Source organism: Hyperolius riggenbachi, chromosome 6, assembly GCF_040937935.1.
Source record: "Hyperolius riggenbachi isolate aHypRig1 chromosome 6, aHypRig1.pri, whole genome shotgun sequence".
Lineage (NCBI taxonomy): Eukaryota > Metazoa > Chordata > Amphibia > Anura > Hyperoliidae > Hyperolius > Hyperolius riggenbachi.
This window is the reverse complement of record NC_090651.1, coordinates 33,617,965-33,644,886: the sequence shown is the minus strand read 5'-3', so window position 1 is coordinate 33,644,886 and position 26,922 is coordinate 33,617,965. Positions and strand designations below refer to the sequence as shown.

The window sequence follows — 26,922 nt, the reverse complement described above, 5'->3', positions numbered from 1 at the left end:
AAATCTATGTCAGGGGTAGGGAACCTATGGCACGGGAGCCAGATGTGGCTCTTTTGATGGCTGCATCTGACTCACAGACAAATCAGTAGGGGTTGAGTCACTAAGTTACACTGCTCAAGCAGCACAGCTTAGTATGGCAGCGCAAGTAACATTTTCAAAGTAGGCATGTTACTGCTGTAGCATGCACTACTAACTTACACACGATCCCCCCAAAACGAACGAACAGCTGCTCCAATTGTCCCACCCTGGACCCTGTCATGTCCAGTGACTTTGTAGGACCAGATCCCTGCACCTTGATTGACCCAATAGGCTGCCTGTCACCCCCCCCCCCCCCCAAAGTGCGTGGATCTCGTCCTACAAAGTGAAAAAAAACCCCAAGTCAGCTAGCTAATTGTACAAGCTGTTAGTCGGTATTTCTCCTGTATGACTCTCGGGGAAATTGCTGATGTTGCTGAAAATCAAAAGAAGCTGAAGATGTGTCTGACACTTCCGCTGCCCGGCGAATCAACTGTATACACATCACCATGGCAACAGGTATGTAAGCCCTCTGCTGCGCATGCGCACTGTCCCAGTTTGAAACATACTGTATGGCTCTCACGGAAATAGATTTTAAAATATGTGGCGTTTATGGCTCTCTCAGCCAAAAAGGTTCCTGACCCCTAATCTAGGTCGATGTGCTGCTGGCAGCAGATCGATGGCCCATAGAGATGCGTTGGATCTAATGATCCAAAAATGCATTTAGATCGATTTCCAATAGATTTAATTCTGAACTCTATTGGAAATCTGTTCCTAGTGTGTGGCGCACATCAGATTCCACTTGACAGGCATCTGACAGAAATCTATCTGAATGGTCAAATCTGCTGCAAATCTAGAAGTGTATGGCATAAATAGAGGGGAGCAGTGCCTATGATCGCGGAGGGCCCAGAGCTGTGGGGGGCCCCAACTACTAACCTTCCCTTCCTCTGATACAGGGCACTATACTTCAGATTGGGTGTTGTTATGGCTACACTTGTTATGGGTGTAACGATCATGATGGACACATGTTTCATGACCCTCGTGAGATGGGTCCCCAGGCCCTGAAGGGCACCAAGGGGAGGCAAGGGAAGGGAAGTGAGCATTGGGAGGGCCCATAACATTTTTGCTGGAGGGGTGGCCAAGAATGGTAGTTACACCACTAATGTGGACACTGAAATCGTATGTAGTGGGAATGGTACCATTGAAATACAGTGAAAACTGATGACAATTTGCGAACAAAAAAGTGCTCAGAACAGCATAGCGTGCATCAAACCTTAGCATGTGGAAGCAGCTGGAAGGGTAAGGCCTTTTTCAGACAGGAGGCTGAACTGCAGGTTTGTAGGGCAGTGCAGTGTCCTATCTGCCGGTGTAATGAAAAACATTGCAACCTGTAATATTTTGCCACTTGAATAGGGCTGTGCTTAAAGTGAACCTTAAGTCATAAAAAAAAAATGAGTTTTACTCACCTGGGGCAAACAACGACATATTCAAGTGCTAACCAGTGCAACAGATCAAAGGATGAGTGCACATACCGGTCAAGGTGGGCAGTCAGTGGGTAATGGATGGTGGGTCTACAAAAGGTGGTATGAGCGCTCCTCCTACAAATGTACACAGCCTTGTTCACACAATCCTAGTGGATCGCTATACACGAATGGGGGTATCACCTCCCTGACTGACTCTATATGGTTATGTGTACAGCGCTCAACACTACATCTATCAGGCAAAAAATGACAAACAGTATGTTGTGAACCAGGACTAAACTTCCAAAAGAAAGTCCACTTCAAAATGATACGACAGTCTCAATCAGCAGATCCACAGTCAATAACGATATGTTCTCAGATAATAATCGCAATTATACTCTCACCAATGTCCAGTGGCTGATAGCTTAATATATCAGCAAAGCTCGCTCGGACACTCAGGTTGACCCCGGCAGTAAGCTTCTCCCTGTATATGGCTCAGAAGGAAAGGGGAGAGTACATAACGTAACTCAGCTTCCACACACAGGGGCATAACACTTCCTCCACTTGCCGTGCCCTTCTACTGTGTTAAACCTTCCCCAAAGGTCAGTGCAGCATGCAACACCATACACAATAGTCCAGACAAGCACTCACCAGATAGCTGGGCTGACCTCGTACAGACCAGCTAAAGTCGCCTGAAATGATGTTAGTCACACAGCTTTCTTCATAAATGAACTTCCTCCTGCACAATCTGCTCTTCCTAATTAACACTGAGCACCAGCTGTGCAGTGGAAAAAGGCCCTAAAGGGCGCAGTTTCCCTCAGGGCTGTGGAGTCGGTACAAAAATCTTCCGACTCCAACTCCGACTCCTCAGTTTCTGAATCCACGACTCCGACTCCATCTCCGGGTACCCAAAATGGCTCCGACTCCTTTAGTCTAATACTTAACAGGGCTGTGGAGTTTGTACAAAAATCATCCGACTCCCGACTCCGACTCCTCAGTTTATGAAATCAACGACTCCAACTCCTACTCCGGGTGCCCAAAATTGCTCGACTCCGACTCCTCGACTCCAACTCCACAGCCCTGTTTTCTCTGCGCCCAACTCTCCCTACGACTGTATTTCACGCACGCTTCCCTGACTACGTAGAAGTGTTTGTTGGCATTTAGGTTGGACTGATTGGCTTCTTGATTTCCAATAACACATCCACCTCTGTCACATGGTGATATTTCTCATGCAATCTCATCTGCTGACAGAAAGTTCATTTTTCAACCTCCAGAACTTTTCAACTCACAGTGACTTTTCCCTTGAAGAGCTAGAAGAGTACTTAAATGTCTCTAAGGGAAATTCCTCCTCTGTTCAGAAAACTCAGCGTTTCCAGTTTAACTCTCTGGCTCTATACATTGCATTTGTGGTAAACATGTTTTCAGTTTTAAAAAAAGAAGTTAAAAGCCGCAACCATCACAGTTGGTTAATATATATTAGACCTCAATAACAACACGTTTCACAGGCGTAACCCTGCTTCCTGAGGTGAAACTGAGACCTATGCTAAAAATAAATGAGGTGAAACTGTGACCTGCCATCCTCCACACAGTTTATTCTATTACTGGTGGAAGGCTTTTTAAACTACATGTGCACGCTAGTGATGGGTCGTTCGGGAACGAGGTGGCTCTAAGAGCCGGCTCTTTGCTGCGAACGACAAGAGCCGGTTCTCAGTTTTAAAAGAGCCGATGCCTCAGCCGCCCCACACAGCTCTGCTTTGCTCTTTAATAAAGGGAGCTGAGGCATGCTGGGAGATGTAGTCCTACTCTTTCAGCTTGTAGGAGTGTATGGGGCGGAGCAGAGCAGTTGCAGGAGGGATTGTCCCAGTCAGATAAGCAGTCTGGAGTTGTCATGGAGGCGGGGGCGGGGCTTTTACTCCGATTCTGAGTGGTGTCAAGTGATATTTAATGAAGAGCCGATTCAGAGCCGTAAGAGCCGGCTCTTTAATGAGAGCCGATTCAGAAGAGCCGATTCTCCGAGAAGAGCCGGAATTCCCATCACTAGTGCACGCATAACAAACAATGTACATTTGTCCCATTCATTCTTTCCCATGTTACTGGCACTTTAAACAGGTAGTAAAGATCTGACACAGGGGTCCCCAAACGTTTTGGGTCGAGGGCCGGGTCAACATACTTCAGACTGCTGGGGGGGCCGGAGAACACATAAAATGATGTCTTTGCGGGCCAGACAGTGAAGCATACCCAAGTGACAACCTGCAGTCCAATTGGACAGCAGTGTCACCTGATGTGGAATTTGATTGGAAACCAGTGAATGACTGCTTTCTGGCTTCCATGTGGATGGATGGTGCCAGAACTGCTATTCTATATGTGGATCATCAATATTTAAAGATGTCGCTAACCGCATCTATAAGTAACACATTTTGTGTGTGGGGCCGGTAAAAAAGTCTCAGGGGGCCGCATTCCGCCCGCGGGCCTTAGTTTGAGGACCACTGATCTGACAGGTCTTAAAAGATACCTGAGGTGAAGTATTTTGTACAAATGGAGGCTTCAGGCCCACCGGTCCCCAAGTTCACCTCGTACCCCTCCATTCTGATGTAAAAGCCACCGTAAGTGTGCCAAGTTGGCGAAGCATGTCCTCGATCACGCTGGCAAGGGCTGGAGCGCTCTGTGCATGCGCACTGTGAGTCATTACATAGTGCGAATGTGTAGAGACTGATCAAGGATGTGTGCAGTCGTGCCAGCGCTTGCGCAGTACTACACGACCTAGCCTCAACTTATGGGGCTTTTACACTGGAATGGAGGGGGATGGAGGTGAACGAGGGGAGAGGTGGCCACTGACGTAAGCCTCCTCTCATTGGGATTTTAAGGAGTTTAAAGTGAACCCGAGGTGAGAGTGATATGGAGGCTGCCATATTTATTTCTTTTTAAAGGATACCCGAAGTGACATGTGACATGAGCTAGACATGTGTATGTACAGTGCCTAGCACACAAATAACTATGCTTTGTTCCTTTTTTTCTTTCTCTGCCTGAAAGAGTTAAATATCAGGTATGCAAGTGGCTGACTTAGTCCTGACTCAGACAGGAAGTGACTACAGTGTGAACCTCACTGTTAAGAAACTCCCCTTTTTATCTCTTTCTTGCTCTTAGAATCCATTTTCTGCTAGGAAAGTGTTTTATAGTTGGAATTTCTTATCAGTGAGGGTCACACTGTAGTCACTTCCTGTCTGAGTCAGGACTGAGTCAGCCACTTGCATACCTGATATTTAACTCTTTCAGGCAGAGAAAAAGGAACACCACATAGTTATTTGTGTGCTAGGCACTGTACATACACATGTCTATCTCATCATGTCAAATGTCAGTTCGGGTATACTTTAAAAGGAAATAAATATGGCAGCCTCCATATTATTCTCACCTCGGGTTCCCTTTAATGTGAACCTGAGATTGAAAAAAGCGCAAGCATTTATACTAACCCGGGGCTTCCTTCAGTCCCCTGCAGACCATGGGCTCCCTCACCATACATCCATTCTCCCGCATTGAGGCCCAGTAAATTCCACAGTCATGCTCAGTCACGCTTCACTGCGCATGCGCGATCCCTACTGCACGCACTCCTCAATTGCGCTCCTGCGGTTTGGAGCATTCTGCACATGCACAGTTCACTAACACTGTAACTGAGCTTGCACAGGGTGCTCCCAGGCATGAGAGCGCGATTAAGGGAGGGCGCGTGTGGCCAGAACCAGGAATGCGCAGTGGAGCGCAACTGGCCTAGATTGCAGACTCCACTGTGGGACAACAGAGTGACCCGGGAGGACAGCAAGGTAGCTCATGACCTACCTGAGGAAGCCCTCCCAGGTAAGTATAATTGTTTCTGTTTTTTAATCCAGGTTTCCTTAAAGAGTAACTGTCAGGCTGCAAAAGCTAATTTAAACCTCTATTCTCCTGTGTTAAACAGTTTAGAAGCAAGCCAAAAAGGCAATACTAAAGTTAAAAATCTCTCTTACTTTTGATGTGTGCTGAACAGCAAGACTGTTATTCCCAAGCTCTTAAAAGGACGACAGGCCGCATAGCATACTGCAAAGCATTCTGGGGCTGCTTGGGTCCTCCCCTCGGCTGCTAGTGAGAAGTTACAGTCTCATGTTACAACAGCCAGCACTGAAAAATCTCCTGGCAGAGTACACTGCAGGAGTCCGCTATTGTTCCTAGCCACATGGCTAATTAATATTCACTGCACAGTAGTGTTATTAAGTACGAGCTTTTCTGTGAGTGGAATCATCAGGAAGCAGGGAGGACATGACGACACATTTGGCTTCATAGGAGACAGACAAACATGGAACCTGCCATGAGCTGTCAGGAGCATCATTCTCTGCATATACTATATAAAAATTCTGTGAAATCCAAACGTGGACAGTGAAATGCATATGTAATGTAAGTACAGCCAATCTTTAGCTACTGATATGTGTGTTTATTTTCTCTGAGACCTTATACCTAACAGCTCCTCTTTAAGGCTGGGTTCACATACGACATACCGTGAAAAAGTAGCATTTTAGGATGGTGCGTTTGCGCTTTTCTATTGTGTTTTTGGTGCGTTTTGCTGTGTTTTTTTTTTCTTTTTACGCAGATGCGTTTTGCGTGTGTTTTAATGTGTTTGCGATTCGCTAATGTAAAACACATTTTTTTATTTATGCAGGAAGACAACAGGAAGTGGAAACACATCAGAGATTTTTTTATTAAAAATGCATTGAAAACCGCAATGCATATGCGTTACCATAGACTTTCATTATGTGCGTTTTGGCAGCCAGCCTGCATATTATGCAACACTACCAGCTTTTGCGGAACGCATACTGTACAATCGCAGTGAAACTCAGCTATTTCTGCATCCCATAGACTAAAACTGCTGCAAAAACTCAGCGTTTACAGCTAGCGTTTCTGCCATGTGGGCACCCAGCCTGAATGAAGTTTCTTTTTTTCCTGGGTGGCTCTGCCCCCATTGTGTCTAAAAGTCATTGTTTGTCATCAGTCAGTACATAGGCACTGTCAGTGGCCTGCATACAGCTGTGACGTAGCTATCAGTAGAGTCATAGTGAAAAAAAAAGTGAGTTTACAGCAGGTCACCAAACACCTGGTTACTCCTATTTCCAGATTTTTCATACTGTGACAGGTCCCCCTGGATCCCCTCCTAGCTGTGCTTAGTTGGCAGCTCCAGTCTCAGTGCCTCTTCAATCACCTTTGTTTTACTCCAAACTTTATAAACCTTGTTCATGCAAAATAAAGCTAATTAGATCTTTTTTAAGTCCTCGGGCCTGACATAGCATAGCATGCTAAGAGCTATATGCAATACAGTGGAGACAGAGAGCCAAATCACTGCAAAATACCATCAGGTTTGTATGATCCTAATTATTCCATCTGCAAATGTACTAGCAATAGCATGTATGTTTCAGCTGTGTTTAGTTCAAGGCTACTAACCCTAACACCACTTACCGTCCCCGATTCATAAATCCTCCTACCTTATTGTCCCCTTAAAGAGCAACTGTCGCAAAAATCTTAAATTTTAAAACGCATACAAATAAGAATTTCATTTCCTCCAGAGTAAAATGAGCCATAAATTACTTCTCTCCTATGTTGCTGTCACTTACAGTAAGTATTAGAAATCTGACATTACCGACATTTTGGGCTAGTCCATCTCTCCATAGGGGATTCTCAGCATTGCCTTTATTCTTTATAAAGACGTTCCCTGAAAATGATTTATATAAAGATGCTGGCTAGCCTCCCTGCTTGCTGCACACTTTTTTGGCAGATGGATGGAGCAACTGCCATTCACTAAGTGCATTTGAAAATAAAGAAAACCCTGAGAACCCCCCATGAGAAGATGGGTTATTCCAAAAACTGTCAATAATGTCAGATTTCTACTACCTACTGTAAGTGACAGCAACATAGGAGAAAAGTAATTTGTGGCTCATTTTCCTCTGGAAGAAACGTACTTCTTATCTGTATATGTTTACATGTATTTAACATTTTAAGATTTTCGCGACAGTGGTCCTTTAACCACTTAACGACCAGCCGCCGCCAATAGGCGCGGCTGGTCTCTCCTGTATTTCCATGGAAATGGCTGCTCGTTCGAGCGACCGTTCCATGTCAGTTCACAGAGGGAGTCTCCGTGAACAGCCTGCGAGCCTCCGATCGCGGCTCGCAGGATAAATGTAAACACGCGGGGAAGAAATCCCCGGTGTTTACATCGTACGGCGCTGCTGTCACAGCAGCACCATAAAAGAGATCGGCGATCCCCGGCCTCTGATTGGCCAGGGATCACCGCCGTCTGATAGACTGAAGCCTATCAGAGGCGGTACAGGACGGATCGCCGTCCTGTGCCGCCCACAATGAGGAGGGAAGGAGAGGGAGGGGGAATAGCGTTGCGGAGGGGGGCTTTGAGGAGCCCCCCCGCTACACACATATAGCCGGCGGTGATCAGATCCCCCAGCAGGACATCCCCCTAGTGGGGTAAAAAGGGGAGAAGTCTGATCGCCCTGCCTGGAGGCTGATCTGTGCTGGGGGCTGGAGAGCCCACGCAGCACAGAACATACAGAAATGCTGCGGTCCTTAAATGGTTAAAGGGATCCAAGCTTTTTTTCCCTGCAGTTTGTCCTGGTTTCCTATAGCTGTAGGAGCTGTCATTTTGCCACCTCCCCTTCCCTTTGCCCTTATTTATCCAGAGGAAGGTGTGAAGATAAGCAAGTGTGACTTCTCTAAATAGTTTGAAGCGCAGTCAACTATCAGATGTCGATCACAAACGGATTTATCTTTTAGGCCACATCGGGAGAAAGTCTGCCATTTTGGGTGGTATTAAAACCTATGTCATACCATAAGGTAAGGACGCCAAAATTCAGCTGCCAAGCTGATTAATAAAGAAGAAGTAGGAAAATCAGCAGAAGGAAAGAACAAGTATGTCCAGTAGGGACATAAAGAGCAACCACAAAATGTGATAAGTGTTTAACCCTCACGCACTCTACACAAAAATGGCTCCACATTATAGCCCAACCACATTTAAAGGAACTTTAACCAAGGATTGAACTTCATTACAACCAGTAGTTGAAACTCCCTTTCCCATGAGAAATCTTTACCTTTTCTCATATAGATCATCAGGCAGGTCTGTATGGCTGATATTGTGGTAAAACCACTCCCACAGTGTGATGTCATGACCATGGTCCAGACAGTTTGCTGTGTGTGAACCTTGTTGCATTGTGGGAAATAACAGCTTTTTCCAGCTGCCAAGCAAGCAGTATCTCCCTCTGTGCATAGAACTATCAGTATTGAACATTCCGCACAGATCACGTGGCAGGACTAAAGATGTCACCACCAGTGATACATTTCAGAATGTAAATCAGGAAGATGAAAGATTCTGCAATGGGCAAACACTGACTAAATAATCTAATAAATGAATATTGTAAAAAAATGAATAATTTTATTCATTATGTTATTTTCACTACAGTTCCACTTTAACTACTTTACGAACTCTCCACGCCGATGGGAGTGGCCGCGGCGGCAGCCCCAGGACCGCCTAACGCCAATTGGCGTCAGGTCCTGGAGCCGGCTACTGAAGGAGATCGCGCGCAGCGTGCATCTCCTTCTCGGGGGGCAGAGCTCCGCCCCCTCTTCAGTCTCACGGCGTGATCGCCATCTATCTACATAGTGCAGCGTTGCGATCAGCAGCAGCGCTGTACTGGGGACAGCCGTGTGACACGGCTGTCCCCCTGGGGGACAAGAGAGCGATCGGCTCTCATAGGCAGAAGCCTATGAAAGCCGATCGCATGATTGGCCGGCTGGGGTGAGGGAGGGGATTGGAGGAAAGAAAAGCAGTGCTGGTCGTAATGGCAAAATCTACGCTTACGGATCATTACGCGTAATTTTACGCTATTACGCATTACGCAATTACGGTTTCGGCGTAGGAAATTATCTACGGTACATCACTGTAATTACGCGTAAACTTACGCAGTTACGCGTAAGGATACCGTAATGTAGGCGATTACACTACGATGTTACGCGTAGTGCCGTAATACCCATTAATGCATATTTTTTGACGCATACGGACGATATGTACGCCATAGCCGTCAATGTGACAGTTATTGCGTACATATCATTCGTATGCGTCAAAACGTACGCTTATACTGAAGGGCGGGAGAAGATACTATTGGTTGCTTAGGATGTTGACTGATTGGCTACTCTTAGAAAAGGGGAGTTTTTACAATAGTAATTACGCGTAAAATTACGCGTAAGTGTTCGTAAAATTACGCATACCTAGCAATTACGGTAGACAGTGTAATTACGATACCACTTTACCTCTTACGCGTAAATAATTACGCGTAAGACCGTCAGTTACGCGTAGCGCTTACGCGTAAATTTACATTGAATTACGATGCGTAATTACGCTCATGCGTAATTTCGGCCCAGCACTGAAGAAAAGAATGACAGAAAAAGTAAAAAAACAAGAAAAATAACCAAACATAAATATTGATAAAAAAAACAAACAAACAACGGTGGGACGATCAGACACCACCTACAGAGAGCTCTGTTGGTGGGGAGAAAAGGGGGGGGGGATCACTCGTGTGCTGTGTTGTGCGGCCCTGCAGCTTGGCCTTAAAGCTGCAGTGGCCAATTACACAAACCACAGCCTGGTCTTTAGGGGGGTTTACCACTGTGGTCCTCAAGTAGTTAAAGTGTACCAGAGTTGTATTAAATGAAAAGTTTTATACATACCTGGGGCTTCCTCCAGCCTCATGCGCACGGATCGCTCTTACGCCGCCATCCTCAGTCTTCTCCAGCTCCGGTACCGGGTAGTGTTGGGCGAACAGTGTTCGCCACTGTTCGGGTTCTGCAGAACATCACCCTGTTCGGGTGATGTTCGAGTTCGGCCGAACACCTGACGGTGCTCGGCCAAACCGTTCGGCCACATGGCCGAACTAAGAGCGCATGGCCGAACGTTCCCCGAACGTTCGGCTAGCGCTGTGATTGGCCGAACGGGTCACGTGGTTCGGACCCGAACGCGCTCTGATTGGCCGAACTGTCACGTGGTTCGGGTAAATAAATACCCGAACCACGTCATATCTCCGCCATTTGTCTGTGGGTTTAGCTTTGGGTAGGCAGGCAGGGTAGTTCGCGCTCCAGCCACGCTAGCCAGGGTCCCCCCTGTCATTGTGTCGCTGCTGGGAATAGTAGTACACCACTCGCTCAGCCACACTATATAGCATTCTGTTTACTGCCACTCTGTGTACCTCGCTCAGCCACACTATATAGCATTCTGTTTACTGTTCTGTGTCTGCTGGGAATAGTAGTACACCGCTCGCTCAGCCACACTATATAGCATTCTGTTTACTGTTCTGTGTCTGCTGGGAATAGTAGTACACCGCTCGCTCAGCCACACTATATAGCATTCTGTTTACTGTTCTGTGTCTGCTGGGAATAGTAGTACACCGCTCGCTCAGCCACACTATATAGCATTCTGTTTACTGTTCTGTGTCTGCTGGGAATAGTGGTACACCGCTCGCTCAGCCACACTATATAGCATTCTGTTTACTGTTCTGTGTCTGCTGGGAATAGTAGTACACCGCTCGCTCAGCCACACGATATAGCATTCTGTTTACTGTTCTGTGTCTGCTGGGAATAGTAGTACACCGCTCGCTCAGCCACACTATATAGCATTCTGTTTACTGTTCTGTGTCTGCTGGGAATAGTAGTACACCGCTCGCTCAGCCACACTATATAGCATTCTGTTTACTGTTCTGTGTCTGCTGGGAATAGTAGTACACCGCTCGCTCAGCCACACTATATAGCATTCTGTTTACTGTTCTGTGTCTGCTGGAAATAGTAGTACACCGCTCGCTCAGCCACACTATATAGCATTCTGTTTACTGTTCTGTGTCTGCTGGGAACAGTAGTACACCGCTCGCTCAGCCAGACTATATAGCATTGTGTTTACTGCCACTCTGTGTACACCGCTCAGCCAGACTATATACCATTGTTTACTGACACTCTGTGTACACCGCTCAGCCAGACTATATACCATTGTTTACTGACACTCTGTGTACACCGCTCAGCCAGACTATATACCATTGTTTACTGACACTCTGTGTACACCGCTCAGCCAGACTATATACCATTGTTTACTGACACTCTGTGTACACGGCTCAGCCAGACTATATACCATTGTTTACTGCCACTCTGATTCTGCTGGGAACAGTAGTACACCGCTCGCTCAGCCAGACTATATAGCATTGTGTTTACTGCCACTCTGTGTACACCGCTCAGCCACACTATATAGCATTGCGTACTCTGCCAGTCAGTGTGTATATTGCTGGGATCAGTAATACTCCACTCACCGTCAACCACTATATGAGCTCAACATGAGTTCCCCAGAGACCTCCGCTGTGAGCAGCACTCCCACACAGCAACAGCCAATGCCCCACGCAAGCTATAACATCCACCCCAGCAGCCAGTGGTCAGCAGCAGCCCTCCCCGGAGGAGAACGTTGTGTCCATCGGTCCGTCGCCAGAGCGATTAATGAGGGCTGCCATTGAGGAGATGATGGGGCCTGATGTGGAGGAGGAGGTCTGGCTCAGGCCAGCATCCCAAGTTAATGTTGAGGACGATGAGGGGTCTGTGTCTGGGGATGTTGGGGTGGCAGAGGTGGTGGGTGGGTCAGACTCAGGAGAAGAGTTGTATGATGAGGATGATGATCGGGACCATCTGTATGTGCCTCAGAGTCCGACCCCGGAAAACATGTTGTATCGTGTGTTTAGGTACTAAAATCTGCGTTCCCTCCCAGTAGTGTTGGGCGAACAGTGTTTGCCACTGTTCGGGTTCTGCAGAACATCACCCTGTTCGGGGTGACTATATAGCAGACTATATAGCATTGTGTTTAATGCCACTCTGTGTACACGGCTCAGCCACACTATATAGCATTGTGTTTACTTCCACTCTGTGTCTGCTGGGAACAGTAGTACACCGCTCACCCGCCACTGTATAGCATTGTGCTCTGTGTCGCTGCTGACAATAGTGGTACACCGCTCACCCACCACTGTATAGCATTTCTGTACTGCCACTGTACTGCTGCCAGTCAGCGTGTACTTTAAGGATAAGTGAAATGAGGAAGAAATCCGGTGAAAGAGGGAGGGGCAAGGGAAGAGGTGTTTCCCCTGACGGTTCACGTACAGGCCACAGGGGAGCACCCAAGAAAACCCACTCAATACCGCCCATGTTGTCCAGGACAACAACCCTCACAGATCCAAAAGAACAGGACCAGATAATTACTTGGATGACCTCTCAAGCGTCCAGCAGTGGGTTAAGCAGCACCAGCACATCACGCACGAGGTCCGAGTCCTCAGCCAGTTAAAGTCTGGGCTTTCTTTGAAGACTGCACTGAGGATGTTACCATGGCGATTTGCAAGGTGTGCAAGACCCGCCTGAGCAGGGGGAAAAGTATTAACAACCTCTCCACCACCAGCATGAGCCGCCACATTCTATCCAAACATCCCACTCTGTGGGCAAACGCGGCAGGACAGGGTACCACCAGCAACACTGCCTCCCTTGGGTTCACCAGACTCACCACCAGACCCGCCTCAGCAGCAGCAGTAGCCCAGCCATTGCGTGGTTCACAACATTCACAAACATCAGACGATGCTGACACTGTCACTTTCCGGACTAGTGCTCTTGAGGTCTCCCAGTGTTCATCAAACACAACAACCAACAGCCCTTCGGTGTGCAGCGCTACGGTTGAGTTGTCTGTCTCTGAGATGTTTGAGCGCAAGAGGAAATTGCCAGCAAATGACCCCCGGGCCGTGGCAGTAACAGCCAGCCAGCATAGCCAAGCTTCTGGCCTGCGAAATGCTGCCATATCGAGTGGTGGAGACAAACAGCTTCAAGGGCATGATGTCAGTGGCCATCCCACGTTACGTGGTTCCCAGCCGCTACCACTTTGCGCGCTCTGCAGTGCCTGAGTTGCATGAGCACGTGGTCAGCTAAATAACCCGAAGCTTGAAGAATGCCGTTGCCTGCAAGGTTCACCTCACCACTGACACCTGGACGAGTGCGTTCGGCCAGGGTCGATACATCTCCCTTACCGCGCACTGGGTGAACCTTGTGGAGCCCGGCAGCGATTCCTCACCTGCTACGGCGCGGGTGTTGCCCACGCCGCAAACAGCTGCACCGCCGTCCCTCCCACTGGATAACAACAGCAGCACCTACCTCTCTGACTCCTTCTCCTCCAACGCATCTCAAAGCTGTACCTCATCCGGAAATGCTAACCCAGCACCAGCAGCAGTAGGATTGTGGAAGCAGTGCAGCACAGCTGTTGGCATGCGTCAGCAAGCGTTGCTGAAGCTGATCTGCCTTGGGGATAAGCAGCACACAGGGGAGGAAATTTGGAGGGGAATAAAGGAACAGACGGATTTGTGGCTGGCACCGCTGGACCTGAAACCGGGCATGAAGCTAGACACCTGGCACGAACTGGCAATGTACGCAATAGAGGTGCTGGCTTGCCCGGCAGCCAGCGTTATGTCGGAACGCTGTTTCAGTGCTGCCGGAGGCATCGTCACAGATCGGCGTATCCGCCTCTCCACAGAAAATACAGACCGTCTGACTCAAATTAAAATGAATCAATCCTGGATTGGAAACGACTACGCAACACTCCAGGACCCCAACCAAGTAACATGACCGATGAACATCTGGGATGGTTTAGCGTTTCCGGTCCCTGTTTATTGAACCTCTCATCTGTATTACATTTATGACTGCATGGCGGCAAAAAGCATTGCTGCTATATCCGCACGCTTTTTGTCCTCATGCAAGGCCTGGGTTGTTGTGTCTCACAAAGCGTGGCCTTCTCCTCCTGCGCCTCCTCCTGTTCCATCACGTGTGCTGCTGCTGCTGCTGCTGCTGGGTTAGCGTTGCCGGTCCCTGTTTATGGAACCTCTTATCTTTATTACATTTATGACTGCATGGCGGTACAAAGCATGCTATCCGCACGCTTTTTGTCCTCATGCAAGGCCTGGGTTGTTGTGTCTCACAAAGCGTGGCCTTCTCCTCCTGCGCCTCCTCCTGTTCCATCACGTGTGCTGCTGCTGCTGCTGCTGCTGGGTTACCGTTGCCGGTCCCTGTTTATGGAACCTCTTATCTTTATTACATTTATGACTACATGGCGGTACAAAGCATGCTATCCGCACGCTTTTTGTCCTCATGCAAGGCCTGGGTTGTTGTGTCTCACAAAGCGTGGCCTTCTCCTCCTGCGCCTCCTCCTGTTCCATCACGTGTGCTGCTGCTGCTGCTGCTGGGTTAGCGTTGCCAGTCCCTGTTTATGGAACCTCTTATCTTTATTACATTTATGACTGCATGGCGGTACAAAGCATGCTATCCGCACGCTTTTTGTCCTCATGCAAGGCCTGGGTTGTTGTGTCTCACAAAGCGTGGCCTTCTCCTCCTGCGCCTCCTCCTGTTCCATCACGTGTGCTGCTGCTGGGTTAGCGTTGCCGCGTGGTCCCTGTTTATTGAACCACTTATCTTTATTACATTTATGACTGCATGGTGGTACAAAGCATGCTATCCGCACGCTTCTTGTCCTCATGCAAGGCCTGGGTTGTTGTGTCTCAAAGCGTGGCCTTCTCCTCCTGCGCCACCCTCCTCCTGTTCCATCACGTGTGCTGCTGCTGGGTTAGCATTACCGGTCCCTTTTCCTGGAACCTCTTATATGTATTACATTTATGACTGCATGCCGACAAAAAGCATGTTACCTGTGCAAAGAAAACAGACATTTCCCGCATTTAAAAGACAGTTTTCCCTTTGAAACTTTAAAATCGATTTTCTCAAAAACTATAAGCTCTTTTTGCTAAAAAAAAATTTCCTCTTGTACCCACTCCCAAGGTGCACATACCCTGTAAATTTGGGGTATGTAGCATGTAAGGAGGCTTTACAAACCACAAAAGTTCGGGTCCCCATTGACTTCCATTATGTTCGGAGTTCGGGTCGAACACCCGAACATCGCGGCCATGTTCGGCCTGTTCGGCCCGAACCCGAACATCTAGATGTTCGCCCAACACTAGTACCGGGTCCCGTCACTTCAGCCAGTCTGCGCAAGAGAAGTGCGCCCTCTACGCATCTTTCCAGCCGCTGTTGGAGAGATACGCAAAGAGCGCACTTCTCTTATGTCAGACTGGCCGCAACTGGCTGAAGTGACGGGACCCGGTACCGGAGCTGGAGAAGACTGAGGATGGCGGCGTAAGAGCGATCTGTGGGCATGGGGCTGGAGGAAGCCACAGACATGTATAAAACGTTTCATTTAATACAGCTCTGGTACACTTTAAAGCGAATCTAAAGTGACAGGCTTATGGAAGCTGCCATATTTATTTCCTTTTAACCATCTTAGCGGTATGGACGAGCTCAGCTCGTCCATCACCGCCGATGGCTGCCGCTCAGGCCCTGCTGGGCCGATTTTGTTCAAATAAAGAGCAGCACACGCAGCCGGCACTTTGCCAGCCGCGTGTGCTGCCCGATCGCCGCCGCTCTGCGGCGATTCGCCGCGAGCAGCGGCGAAAGAGGGTCCCCCCAGCCGCCTGAGCCCAGCGTAGCCGGAACAAAAAGTTCCGGCCAGCGCTAAGGGCTGGATCGGAGGCGGCTGACGTCAGGACGTCGGCTGACGTCCATGACGTCACTCCGCTCGTCGCTATGGCGACGATCTAAACAAAACAAGGAAGGCCGCTCATTGCGGCCTTCCTTGTTTATTCTGGGCGCCGGAGGCGATCGGAAGAACGCCTCCGGAGCGCCATCTAGTGGGCTTTCATGCAGCCAACTTTCAGTTGGCTGCATGAAATAGTTTTTTTTAAATTTAAAAAAAACCCTCCCGCAGCCGCCCTGGCGATCTTAATAGAACGCCAGGGTGGTTAAACAATATCAGTTGCCTGGCTGTCCTGCTGATCTCTTCGGCTGCAATTGTGTCTGAATTACTCACCTGAAACAAGCATGCAGCTAATTCCAGTCAGAAACACCTGATCTGTTGCATGCTAGTTCAGCGTCTATGGCTAAAAGTATTAGAGGCAGAGGATCAGCAGGACAGCCAGGCAATATGCAAAGCCTAAAAGGGAAATAAATATGTCAGCCTCCATATCCCTCTCATTTCAGGTTCCCTTTATAACTGATCAAAGCAAATTCAAACAGCAATCAGGTTGATAAGGAAATATATATACCATGCTTTGAAAAAAAATGAAAGTGTTGGAAGCAGTACCATTTCATGGACGTAATATAATTAAAGGACAACTGTAGTGAGAGGGATATGAAGGCTGTCATATTTATTTCCCTTTAACCACTTGAGTGCTTCCTGATTAATCAGCCTGCAGCTGGCGACGCAATACTGCGTCGCTGGTCCTGCAGCTGCCACTTTGCCGACGCACGGTATAAGCGTGCGGTCGGCAAGTGGTTAAGCAATACCAGTTGCCAGGCGCCCTGCTGACGCACTGCCTCTAATAATTTAAGCCATAGACCCTGAACAAGCATGCAGTAGATCAGGTGTTTCTGACATTATTGTCGGCATGGGCAAACTTGGCCCTCCAGCTGTTGAGGAACTACAAGTCCCACAATGCATTGCAGGAGTCTGACAGCCACAGTCATGACTCATAAAGGCTAATGCATTGTGGGATTTGTAGTTCCTTAACAGCTGGAGGGCTACGTTTGCCCATGCCTGTATTATTGTCAGATCTGATTAGCTGCATGCTTGTTTCTGGTGTGATTCACTCACTACTGCAGCTAAATAGACCAGGCAACTTGTGTACAAGGAAATAAATATGGCAGCCTCCATATTCTTCTCACTACAGCTGCCCTTTAAGAAATTCTATCAGTTCTTACATCCTGTCCACTATGGATGCAGCCAGTGGGCAGGTCAAACTGGTATAACCACGCAACACAACCAGAGATGCCAGACTACATGCTTGCTGAGTGGGGATGATCAATGAGATGATATTGATGAGAGTTGATGCAGATTTATGCAGCAGTAGACTTATTAGCATCTCACAACCCTCCTTGTTGCTTAGAGGTGATTCCGGTTGCCGTATCCACAGCAACAGTGTTGGCGCATGCAGGAGTAAAAACCACAAGTATGAACCTTTGGCTTTGCGTATTCAGGAGCCGATTGTGTGCTTTGCCTGAAGTCTTCTCTGGGTGACGAGTCTGGCACCATAAAGTGGATGATTGACGATCGCCGGTGAGGTTGTCAGTGACAGACGGTGTGACTCAGGTGTCTGTACAATCATGTAGGCACCGCAGATTAGTCACAAAGCCCATAATTAAAGGCACAGCCCATGCAGATATATAGCTTACAGCTACGTCTCTCTCTGCACAGGCTTCTTCTTTTGTCAAAGTCTGGCCTTACACTTTCTGCGCCCCTTCTAGGATTTATTATCTACCTAAAGTTACCACCCCTAAAATATAATGTCAGAAACAAATGTATTCAAAGTTCTGTGCTGTCTCCCTGGATTGCTTTGTTTTCAGTCAGATAAATGAGTTTTGAAGTGCCTGGTTGGGAGGCCCTGCTCCAGCCACTTCTGGCCAAACAGATTTTCAGAGCATCAGGTCAGGCTACAATCTACTAAGGCCCGGTTCACATTAGCGGTGGCCGTCCGGAATCGCCGTGCCGGAGCCGGACCGCTTGCAGAACGGACGGAACGGACGCACGGCAATAGCAATGAAAGCCTATGCGTCCGTTCACATGCGTCCGTTCTGCCGGACCGGAGCCGGACCGGATCCGGACCGGATCCGGACTCCGGCGTCCGTTCCAACATGCGCTATTTTTTGGTCCGGCTCCTCCGGCAGCCGTATCCGGAGCGGAGCCGGACTGCACCATCCGGCCAATACAAAGCAATGAGAGCCGGAGAGCGCACAACACACTGGCTACAAAAACCGGACGTTCTACCCCACTTCCTATGCATTTTGGATGGGGACCACATGGGCCCAGCGTTCAAAGAGTGGGGCAGCAGCGATTTCATGCTGGAGCTCGTTTTGGCAGCAACAGGTCTGATGTCTGATAACGAGGAGGCGAACAACAGGAAGGAGAGAATTCCCAGGTTTACGAGTAAAAAATGCCTGGATCCATGGTCCCAACTGCAGTCTCTGTATCCACGGATGGTCTCCACACGTCCACCTGTCTCCAACAATGACCCCAGACCCTTCTGCTGACCTCCCAGACCCCAGGTATTTACAGGATGGTATCTCCTTAAGAAACCGGATCCGGACCGCAACCGTGTTCACACCGCACGGAAACCGGATGCAAACGGACCGGATCCGGACCGGATCCGGATAGGAACCGTACGGATCAGGTCCGGTCCGGCTCCGGTGCGGTCCGGACATCCGGTGCGGTTTTGACAAAACCGCAAGTGTGAACGGGGCCTTAGAAGCTGTCTGTGCTCAAGCTCCTTGCTGAACACAATTATGATGATCAAGGTAATGGAGAAAGAGAAGGAACAAAGTGGTAGAGTGCTAAAGGTGATGGAGATAGAGAGGATACAAGGTGGTAGAGAGCTCAAGGTAATGGAGGCAAAGAGGGTACAAGGTGGTGGAAAGCTCAAGGTGATGGAGACAAAGAGGGTACAAGGTGGTAGAGAGCTCAAGGTAATGGAGACAAAGAGGGTACAAGGTGGTAGAGAGCTCAAGGTGTTGGAGACAGAGAGGGTACAAGGTGGTAGAGAGCTCAAGGTGAGGGGTACAAAGTGGTAGAGAGTTCAAGGTGATGGAGACAAAGGGGTTATGAGGTGGTAGAGAGTTCAAGGTGATGGAGACAGAGAGGGTACAAGGTGGTAGAGAGCTCAAGGTGATGGAGACACAGGGGTTATGAGGTGGTAGAGAGTTCAAGGCGATGGAGACAGAGAGGGTACAAGGTGGTAGAGAGCTCAAGGTGATGGAGACAGAGAGGTTATAAGGTGGTAGAGAGCTCAAGGTGATGGAGACAAGGAGGTACAAGGTGGTAGAGAGCTCACGGTGATGGAGACAGAGAGGGTACAAGGTTGTAGAGAGAGCAAAGTGATGGAGACGGGGGGGGGGGGGGGACAAAATGGTAGAGCATTAAAGGCGATGGAGATAGAGAGGGTACAAGGTGGTAAAGACCTCAAGGTGATGGAGACAGTGGATGAACAAGGTGGTAGACAGCTCAAGGTGAAAGAGACAGAGGGGTTATAAGGTGGTAGAGAGCTCAAGGTGATGAAGACAGAGAGGGTACAAGGTCGTAGAGCTCAAGGTGATGGAGACAGAGAGGGTACAAGGTGGTAAAGAGCTCAAGGTGATGGAGACAGAGAGGGTACAAGGTGACAGAGAGCACAAAGTGATGGAGACAGAGTGGGTACAAAATGGTAAAGAGCTGAAGATGATGGAGACAGAGGAGGTAAAAAGTGGTAGAGCATTAAAGGTGACAGAGATAGAGAGGGTACAAGGTGGTAAAGAGCTCAAGGTGATGGAGACAGAGAGGGTACAAAGTGGTAGATAGCTCAAGGTGATGGAGATAGAGAGAGTACAAGGTGGTAGAGAATTCAAGGTGATGGAGAAAGAGATGGTACAAGGTGGTACAGAATTCAAGGTGATGGAGAAAGAGATGGTACAAGGTGGTAGAGAGCTCAAGGTGATGGAGACAGAGAGAGTACAAGGTGGTAGAGCTCTAGGTAATGGAGAAGGTGATGCTCATACAGGGAGGAGACAATGGTCACGAAGCTGAAGAGGGTCCCGGCCAGCAGGGAAGGTGTCGCGGACGATGGGGGAAGAGTCTGGAGCATCTTTTATTTGTACGGTACTTTTATTTTAGTACTTTTATTCCTACGTTATACAAGTGCTGAAAAGGGAAGCAGATCTTTCACTGAAATGTAAGTTGGTCAGAGGCTTTAAGAGTCACAGCTTTATTAAATTAAGCACTTGGTATTTCTGTTCCTTTTCTATGTAAGTAGAAACAGAAACCACTTGAACATTTGGCAGTTTGAAAACAGGGCCACCCAAATAATAACGGTGAAAGCAGAGGGTAGAGAGAGACGTTATTGGGCTCTCGAGGGCTCATTCACACAAACCAAACAGGAACATACTAGGAGGCCTATTTATAAAAGAGTATCAAAAGTATGAGCTGTAAGGTTTGCACATTTAATGTTCTCGGACAGGGATGCTCATCCGGATCCGGGTAAACCCAGGTATCCGACCATTTTTCCGCTATCCGGGTCGGATCCGGATACCTGGGCACTATCCGGATAGCTAGCTGCATAATCCGGATACCCGCAGGTATCCGTCCAGATATCCGGATCCGGATAGTGTACCTAGTAAGGAGATGATGTCATTCAGCCACTCAGAGGGCTCCCAGCAGAAGCCCTAACCAATCACAGAGGGGAACCCTGGCCAGCACCACCTGACCTCATTGAGCCAATCAGAGGGCTCCCAGCCTAAGTCCTGGCACCCAATCACAGAAGGGAACCCTGGCCAGCCCCCCTGTATAGCAAAGAGGGCTGGCATGATGAGACAGATCGTCCTTGCTTGTGTGGCTGGCTGGTCACTGACAGACTTGCTCCAGTGCTGGCTTAGCAAGTGCTGTATACAGTGATAAACCTAAAGCTTTGAGTGCTAAACATCTTCACTACGCTATTGTTATATTGTTTTTTTTTAGCTAGCTTGTAATTGTTTGCTTTCATTCACTCAGTTAGGTCCTGTCTGTGTCTGTGTCTGTGTAGGCCAGCAGGACAGTATAGGGAATAGGAGGATTACTGTGTTATTGTATTGTAGTTAGTACTGCAGTTAGTTGTTATGGCGGCGGCCTGGCGGGTACACACGGTGCGTTCCCGCACTCGATTTCCCGCCGACTCGATTATTTCCGACATGTCCGATTTGCGTTTCGATGGATCGTTAGGTTGATTCGCATGTAAAGTATGCCAAATCGACCTAACGATCCATCGAAACGCAAATCGGACATGTCGGAAATAATCGCGTCGACGGGAATCGAGCGGGAAATCGAGTGCAGGAACGCAACGTGTGTACCCGCCAGGCCGCCACCATAACACAGTGTGCAATGTCTGTCCTCTACTCTGCGGTCTGTCACTCCATGCTGATTTGATGTAAAGTCCAACCCCGATTTTATTAAAGTAAAAGTACCCCACATCATCTGGTGACATCATCACGTATAAGTTGTACTATGTCTGCTGGCAGTGGCAGCTGGGGGAGGGGCAGCAAGGGCAAGAGGACAGGGAGCAACATTACAGCCACCCTCAGAAGGTCTGCCGTGTCAGTGTCGACCCCAGCGGGCAGCCTACTCTCAGTCAGCGAGCTTTTCGCTCCAGGTGCCACGATTGAGTTAGCCGCAAGGAGTTTGAGGAGGATGTTCTGGGTTTTGAGGAGGGGGGGTATGATGTTGATGATGGGATGAAGGACCGTGACTACCATCCACAGGATGGGGATGTCAGCTCTGACTGAGGAAGAGGATGCGTCGGTGGGTTTGGCACGGAGGATCAGCATTGCAGACAGTGGCCGTGGAATGCGGGACCCACCACATCCTTCTGCCGCTACCACCAGCCGCACCACTCAACCCCCAACCGCCACAGGGAGAAAAGCCGCAGCATCCCATTCTGGCCGCAGGAGAATCTTCACCTCCCGAATCTGGCCGCCACGGTGCCACAGGCCACTGCTGCTAAAACCGCCACCTATATTCAACCCAAAACACAATTGCGGTGTCATTTTTTTGGAGGTGTCTGGGCTGAAAACGATCATGTCCCAGTTGTGCGATTGGACTTTGGACGCAATGTGGGCTGCACGACCGCTGTCTGGAACCTAGTCCTGATGTTAATTGACAGCTTTTTTTTTTTCATTTTATGTCCACCAAATAATTAATTAGTATTTCCCTTTAAAAAAAACATGATGCTACATGCATCATTTACCCTAAAAACCATTTTAAAGCTATTTAAAGGGCACTTCCGGGTTTTCTATCCGGATACCCGAATAGGTCGGGTACCCGCGGGTAATTTGGTTGGATATCCGGATCCGGGCGGGTAATAAAAAGCACTACCCGAGCATCTCTGTTCTCGAAAGCTGACACTATTCATGTCCATAGAGACACAAAGAAGACTTCAATCACCAGTAAACGTAACACCCCCCCACCCTCAAACATCTGCCCAATTAAGGTGCGACCAAATGAAGGGTGGGAATATTCCTCCGCGGTTCCAGCATGTTTCTGGTTAGCTAGGTCACATGCTTCCAAAATCATGTGACACTAACAAGCCAATGAAGAGCCAGCAGCCCAACCAGAAACAATGCTGCTGACTGAACTGGTATTTTTCCATCACATTTCCTCCAATTGTAAACAGGGCAACATTTGTTTTTAAGAACAGCAGTAGAGATGGTCTAATAGTTGCTAATAATTCCAATCTGAATGCAACTTTATTGCAAACTGTATGCAGGAAGGTACAAAGTGATGACCTATCACAGTTTTACAAATAGGTCCCTCAATATTAAGGGCCCAGAATAGCAAGACACCATGTTGTGGTGGTGTGACTTAAATAGGTAGGTAGCTGAAGGTGCACCCCCCAGTATAGGTAGCCCCCTTCAATATAGTTAGCCACTCCCAGTATAGCCAAGGTGCCTGCCCCAGTATAGCTATCCATCCCCAATGTAGGTAGCCAGGGTCCCCCCACTATAGGTAGCCACCCCCAGTATGGGTAGCCAAGGTGTGTGTCCCCCAGTATGGGTAGCCACCATCAGTATAGGGAGCCAAGATGTCCCCCAGTATAGGTAGCCTCCCCCAGTATAGGTAGCCACTCCCAGTATAGGAATCCAAAGGTCCCCCCCCCCCCCCAAGTATAGGTAGCCTAAGTGTCCCCCTCAGTATAATAGCCACCCCCAGTATATGGTGGAGTATCAATGGAATCAGTAACCTGAACTGTAGTATAGTAACATAACCACAAGATGTCACTGTGTGTAAAATGCGATGGTGATATTTATGGGCTTGTCATTTCCTGTATTCACTCTGTATAATAGCCACCCCCAGTATATGGTGGAGTATCAATGGAATCAGTAACCTGAACTGCAGTATAGTAACATAACCACAAGATGTCACTGTGTGTAAAATGCGATGGTGATATTTATGGGCTTGTCATTTCCTGTATTCACTCTGTATTTTCTTTATTTACCCCCTTATAGAGCATTGATGCCAGTCAGGGTATGTAGCTTCCTGCTGCCTCCCCATCCCCAACACTCACAGACCTGCAGACCAACGGCAACCGGAAGAGAGCAAACACATGCACGGTAACCATGTGGCACACTTCGAATGCAGGAAATGAGCAATGACCTCGTTTCCACATCCCACATGTACTCCATGGTCACTGCGCTGCTCTACCCTCTGTTGATGTTGCCGTTGATCTGAGCTCTGTGTGTGAGTGACAGGTTGGTTGCGGTGGCCATACAAGTCACAGGCAGGTAGGCTCAGGTTGCATGGGAAGCCCCTGCTGTGGGTGAGGCCCCAAGCTGCCGATTGGTTTGCCTGGGCCTAGCTGCACCCCTGGCGAGCTGTTCCAAAAATGATTTAGATACTCATCTAAGTAGAGGGAAGGTTCTGGATCCCATAGAGTCTTCCCTTGTACTCTCTCCATCACCTCGTTCTCCTGCTGTCCCCTGTTGAATTTCTACACCATCGGGACTCCTGGGCAGGCTTCAGAAGCACTCGAATCTCCACAGTACAGATCTGCTCGTACTCAGGGACACAAGTACTTCCAAAGGCTGCCCAAGGAGAGTCTAAACCGTATTCGACCAAGCTGCATGAACAACTTTACAGGGGCCTGCAGTGGATCAAGGGGACGGAGAGAGGACCAGTAAGGCTCAATGGAATTCAGAGCCTTTCCTCTCCATAGATGAGCATCCAACTTATTTTTTGAAGCTTTCTTCAGAATTGCGTTAAGTAAAGTGAATTCTAACTGGTTGCTATGTGTTATATCACTTTCCATTAGTGCATTGCTCTTATTAATCTTGTGAGTGCCCATTGCTCGTTACCCCATTTTTTACGGCTATAAACGCATAAGAATTTCACACAGGGCCTGCGATCACAAATCTGTGTCAGAGAAGTGTGTGTTTCTGTCTCTGTAATCTGAGTTCCCTAAATTTAGAATGAAAAATGCTTCACTGCCTTTTGAAATACTTGGCATGATCCACCAGCAGATTTGAGACATCTGAACTAACGTTCCAAAAAGAGAGGGCGGTGGGAGGGGGGGGGGGGGGAGCTACTATCTGTTTCCAGAGCCAGTAATGAAACTCTGCTGAACTTAGGCCAGAATCATGTCACATATTCATCACTTTCCAAAATAGACGTTACACAAATAACAAAAAGGATTCTACTCACTGGTGGTCCAGAATCGCCTTTATCTCCAGCCGAATGGTCCGTATCAAGGAGCGTGTCCAGCTCTTCGTAATCGTAGTCATAGTTCTCCATGTCGATTTCGTAGTTGTTTCCAGTATCATACTCGTTGCCTTCCTCAGCATCAGGGTCCTCCCAAAACTCCGGCTGGTCATAATAAATGTCCCCCTCCTCCTGATACAGTGTCCTGTTAAAGACCTTCATGACTCCCGTCTTTTCTTGCCTATGTTCGTTTATCGAGTCCTTATCACTGTCGTTCTTTAAGAACTTTTCATTTATCGGAGGTTCAGGTGAAGTTACATTAACTAGAGGTAATTGAATTTGTTTTGTGGTATCTTGCAACGGTTTAAGGTGGATTCCGTTTTTACTTTTAGATGGTGTACTACCGTTTGGTTGGTTGTTGACCACTTGGTGGACCACTTCTCCCTGGTGTAATGAAAGATTTCTGAAAGGACTGTTTTGTGGCCAAGGTGTCGGTGAGGTAACATTTTTAAACAGGTCTGGTTTTTTGACAGCAGCTAATTTAGACCGTGACTGGGTTTCGTCCTCTGCCTGTGTGTTATTTCCCCCGTGTACAGATAAAGATGGCTGTCCTTGAGTTGGGTTTTCGGTTTGAGATCGGTATGTGTCAGCGTGACGACACTGCTTTCGTACATAGTGGCAATAATGTGCAGAAGCTTCTGCCGAAGGGATAATCTCGAGCTGGCATATTGCTCCTTCAAACGGGACAGAATGAGAGGCCATCCTTCCTAAAGTAAACACGGTGCCTGGAGCAACCGTCTGTATATCAAACACAGACTCTCTGCTAAAGTACTTGTTTCCGCATTCGGCAAACAAGGAAATGGACATGGGTTCAACGCCAATGGCAAAGTTGTGCCACCGTCCATCTTGAACTGAATAATCGAACGTAATGGTCTGTTTCCCCCCTGTATGTACAACTACCTTTCTTGGCAATAACTGGATGCCAAAATAAATCCTATTTTTTTGTCGAATACTGAATAGGAAAGCATTATTTGATTTGTCTGACCGCAGACTGATCAGCAAAGAAAACGGGAGTCTCAGTTTTGAAAGAATATCATTTTCAACAGGATATTCGATGACTGTCTCTTCGCTGAGTACAACTCCGGATTGTGCTAGCTGAAGACCTTGACCTTCTGTGATGGCCGCCCATGGCCCGCTTGATTCTAACTTTGATGGTGGTGACCCTTTTTCTCCACGTAGTAATTGTTGCGCTGTGCGTATGCCTACAAGAGAATAAGAAAAAATTAATTAACAAACCGCGGTCTCAATTTCGGAACATGACCCAATTCTACAAAATCGGGTTACTGTCTTAAGGACCTAGCTTATTCTTCTCAATACTATTTGTCCTCTGCATATATCTTTACTGATCTCCACTTTATCTCAGAATCAAACTCAATCTACTATACTCTGTCTTTAAAGGCCAACCAAACCCAAACCCAAATTTGTGAAAGTACTACCTCTGTGTATGAATGTTTCAAATTCAAAAGTGCACTGTGTAGGTGCTTTTGCATGTTGCTATGGAGCCATTCATGTAGATTTAACACTTCTAAAGTCTGAGCAGTTTCCTGTTAGTAGACTGAGATCTAACACCTACTTCCTGTGAACTACAAGTCCCGCCTTCTCATGTACACACCTTGTTTCTACTGTACTGAAGGAATGCTGGGAAATCTAGCTGCTACTGATCTGCCTACTTTGGGTGTTGCATGGTCATATCTGATACACCCACCACTAGCTAAATGCACAGAGGACATGCTATAAAGCAGGCTTACGTAATAAAAGGGTGCCTGGAAACTATGGCACCCAGAAAGGCCGATAGTAGAATACATTTACTGATATTCTACCCTTAAAGTGTAAAGAAGGATCATAAAATACTATTTTACGATACTATACTAAACCTAACCCTACTCTCACAGAACCGACCCCCCCCCATGCACAGACACCCTTCCTGACGCCTAACCATAACCTAACCGACCTCCGCCCCTCCTTCCCTTCCCTGCAAACATCAATCCTTCCTGACCCCTAACTGACCCCCCACACAAACCCCCCTACCTGACG

At 48.0% G+C, this 26,922-nt stretch overlaps 1 protein-coding gene across 1 annotated transcript in view; it reads right to left on the bottom strand.

Moving 5' to 3' along the window:
* The window catches only part of COL24A1 (collagen type XXIV alpha 1 chain), a 505,872-nt gene that overhangs the window by 391,480 nt on the left and 87,470 nt on the right, over nt 1-26,922 (bottom strand). Inside the window, exon 3 of the mRNA XM_068239109.1 lies at nt 24,832-26,090. Within this exon, the coding sequence (XP_068095210.1) occupies nt 24,832-26,090 (1,259 nt within the window). The remainder of the gene's footprint in view (nt 1-24,831; nt 26,091-26,922) is intronic.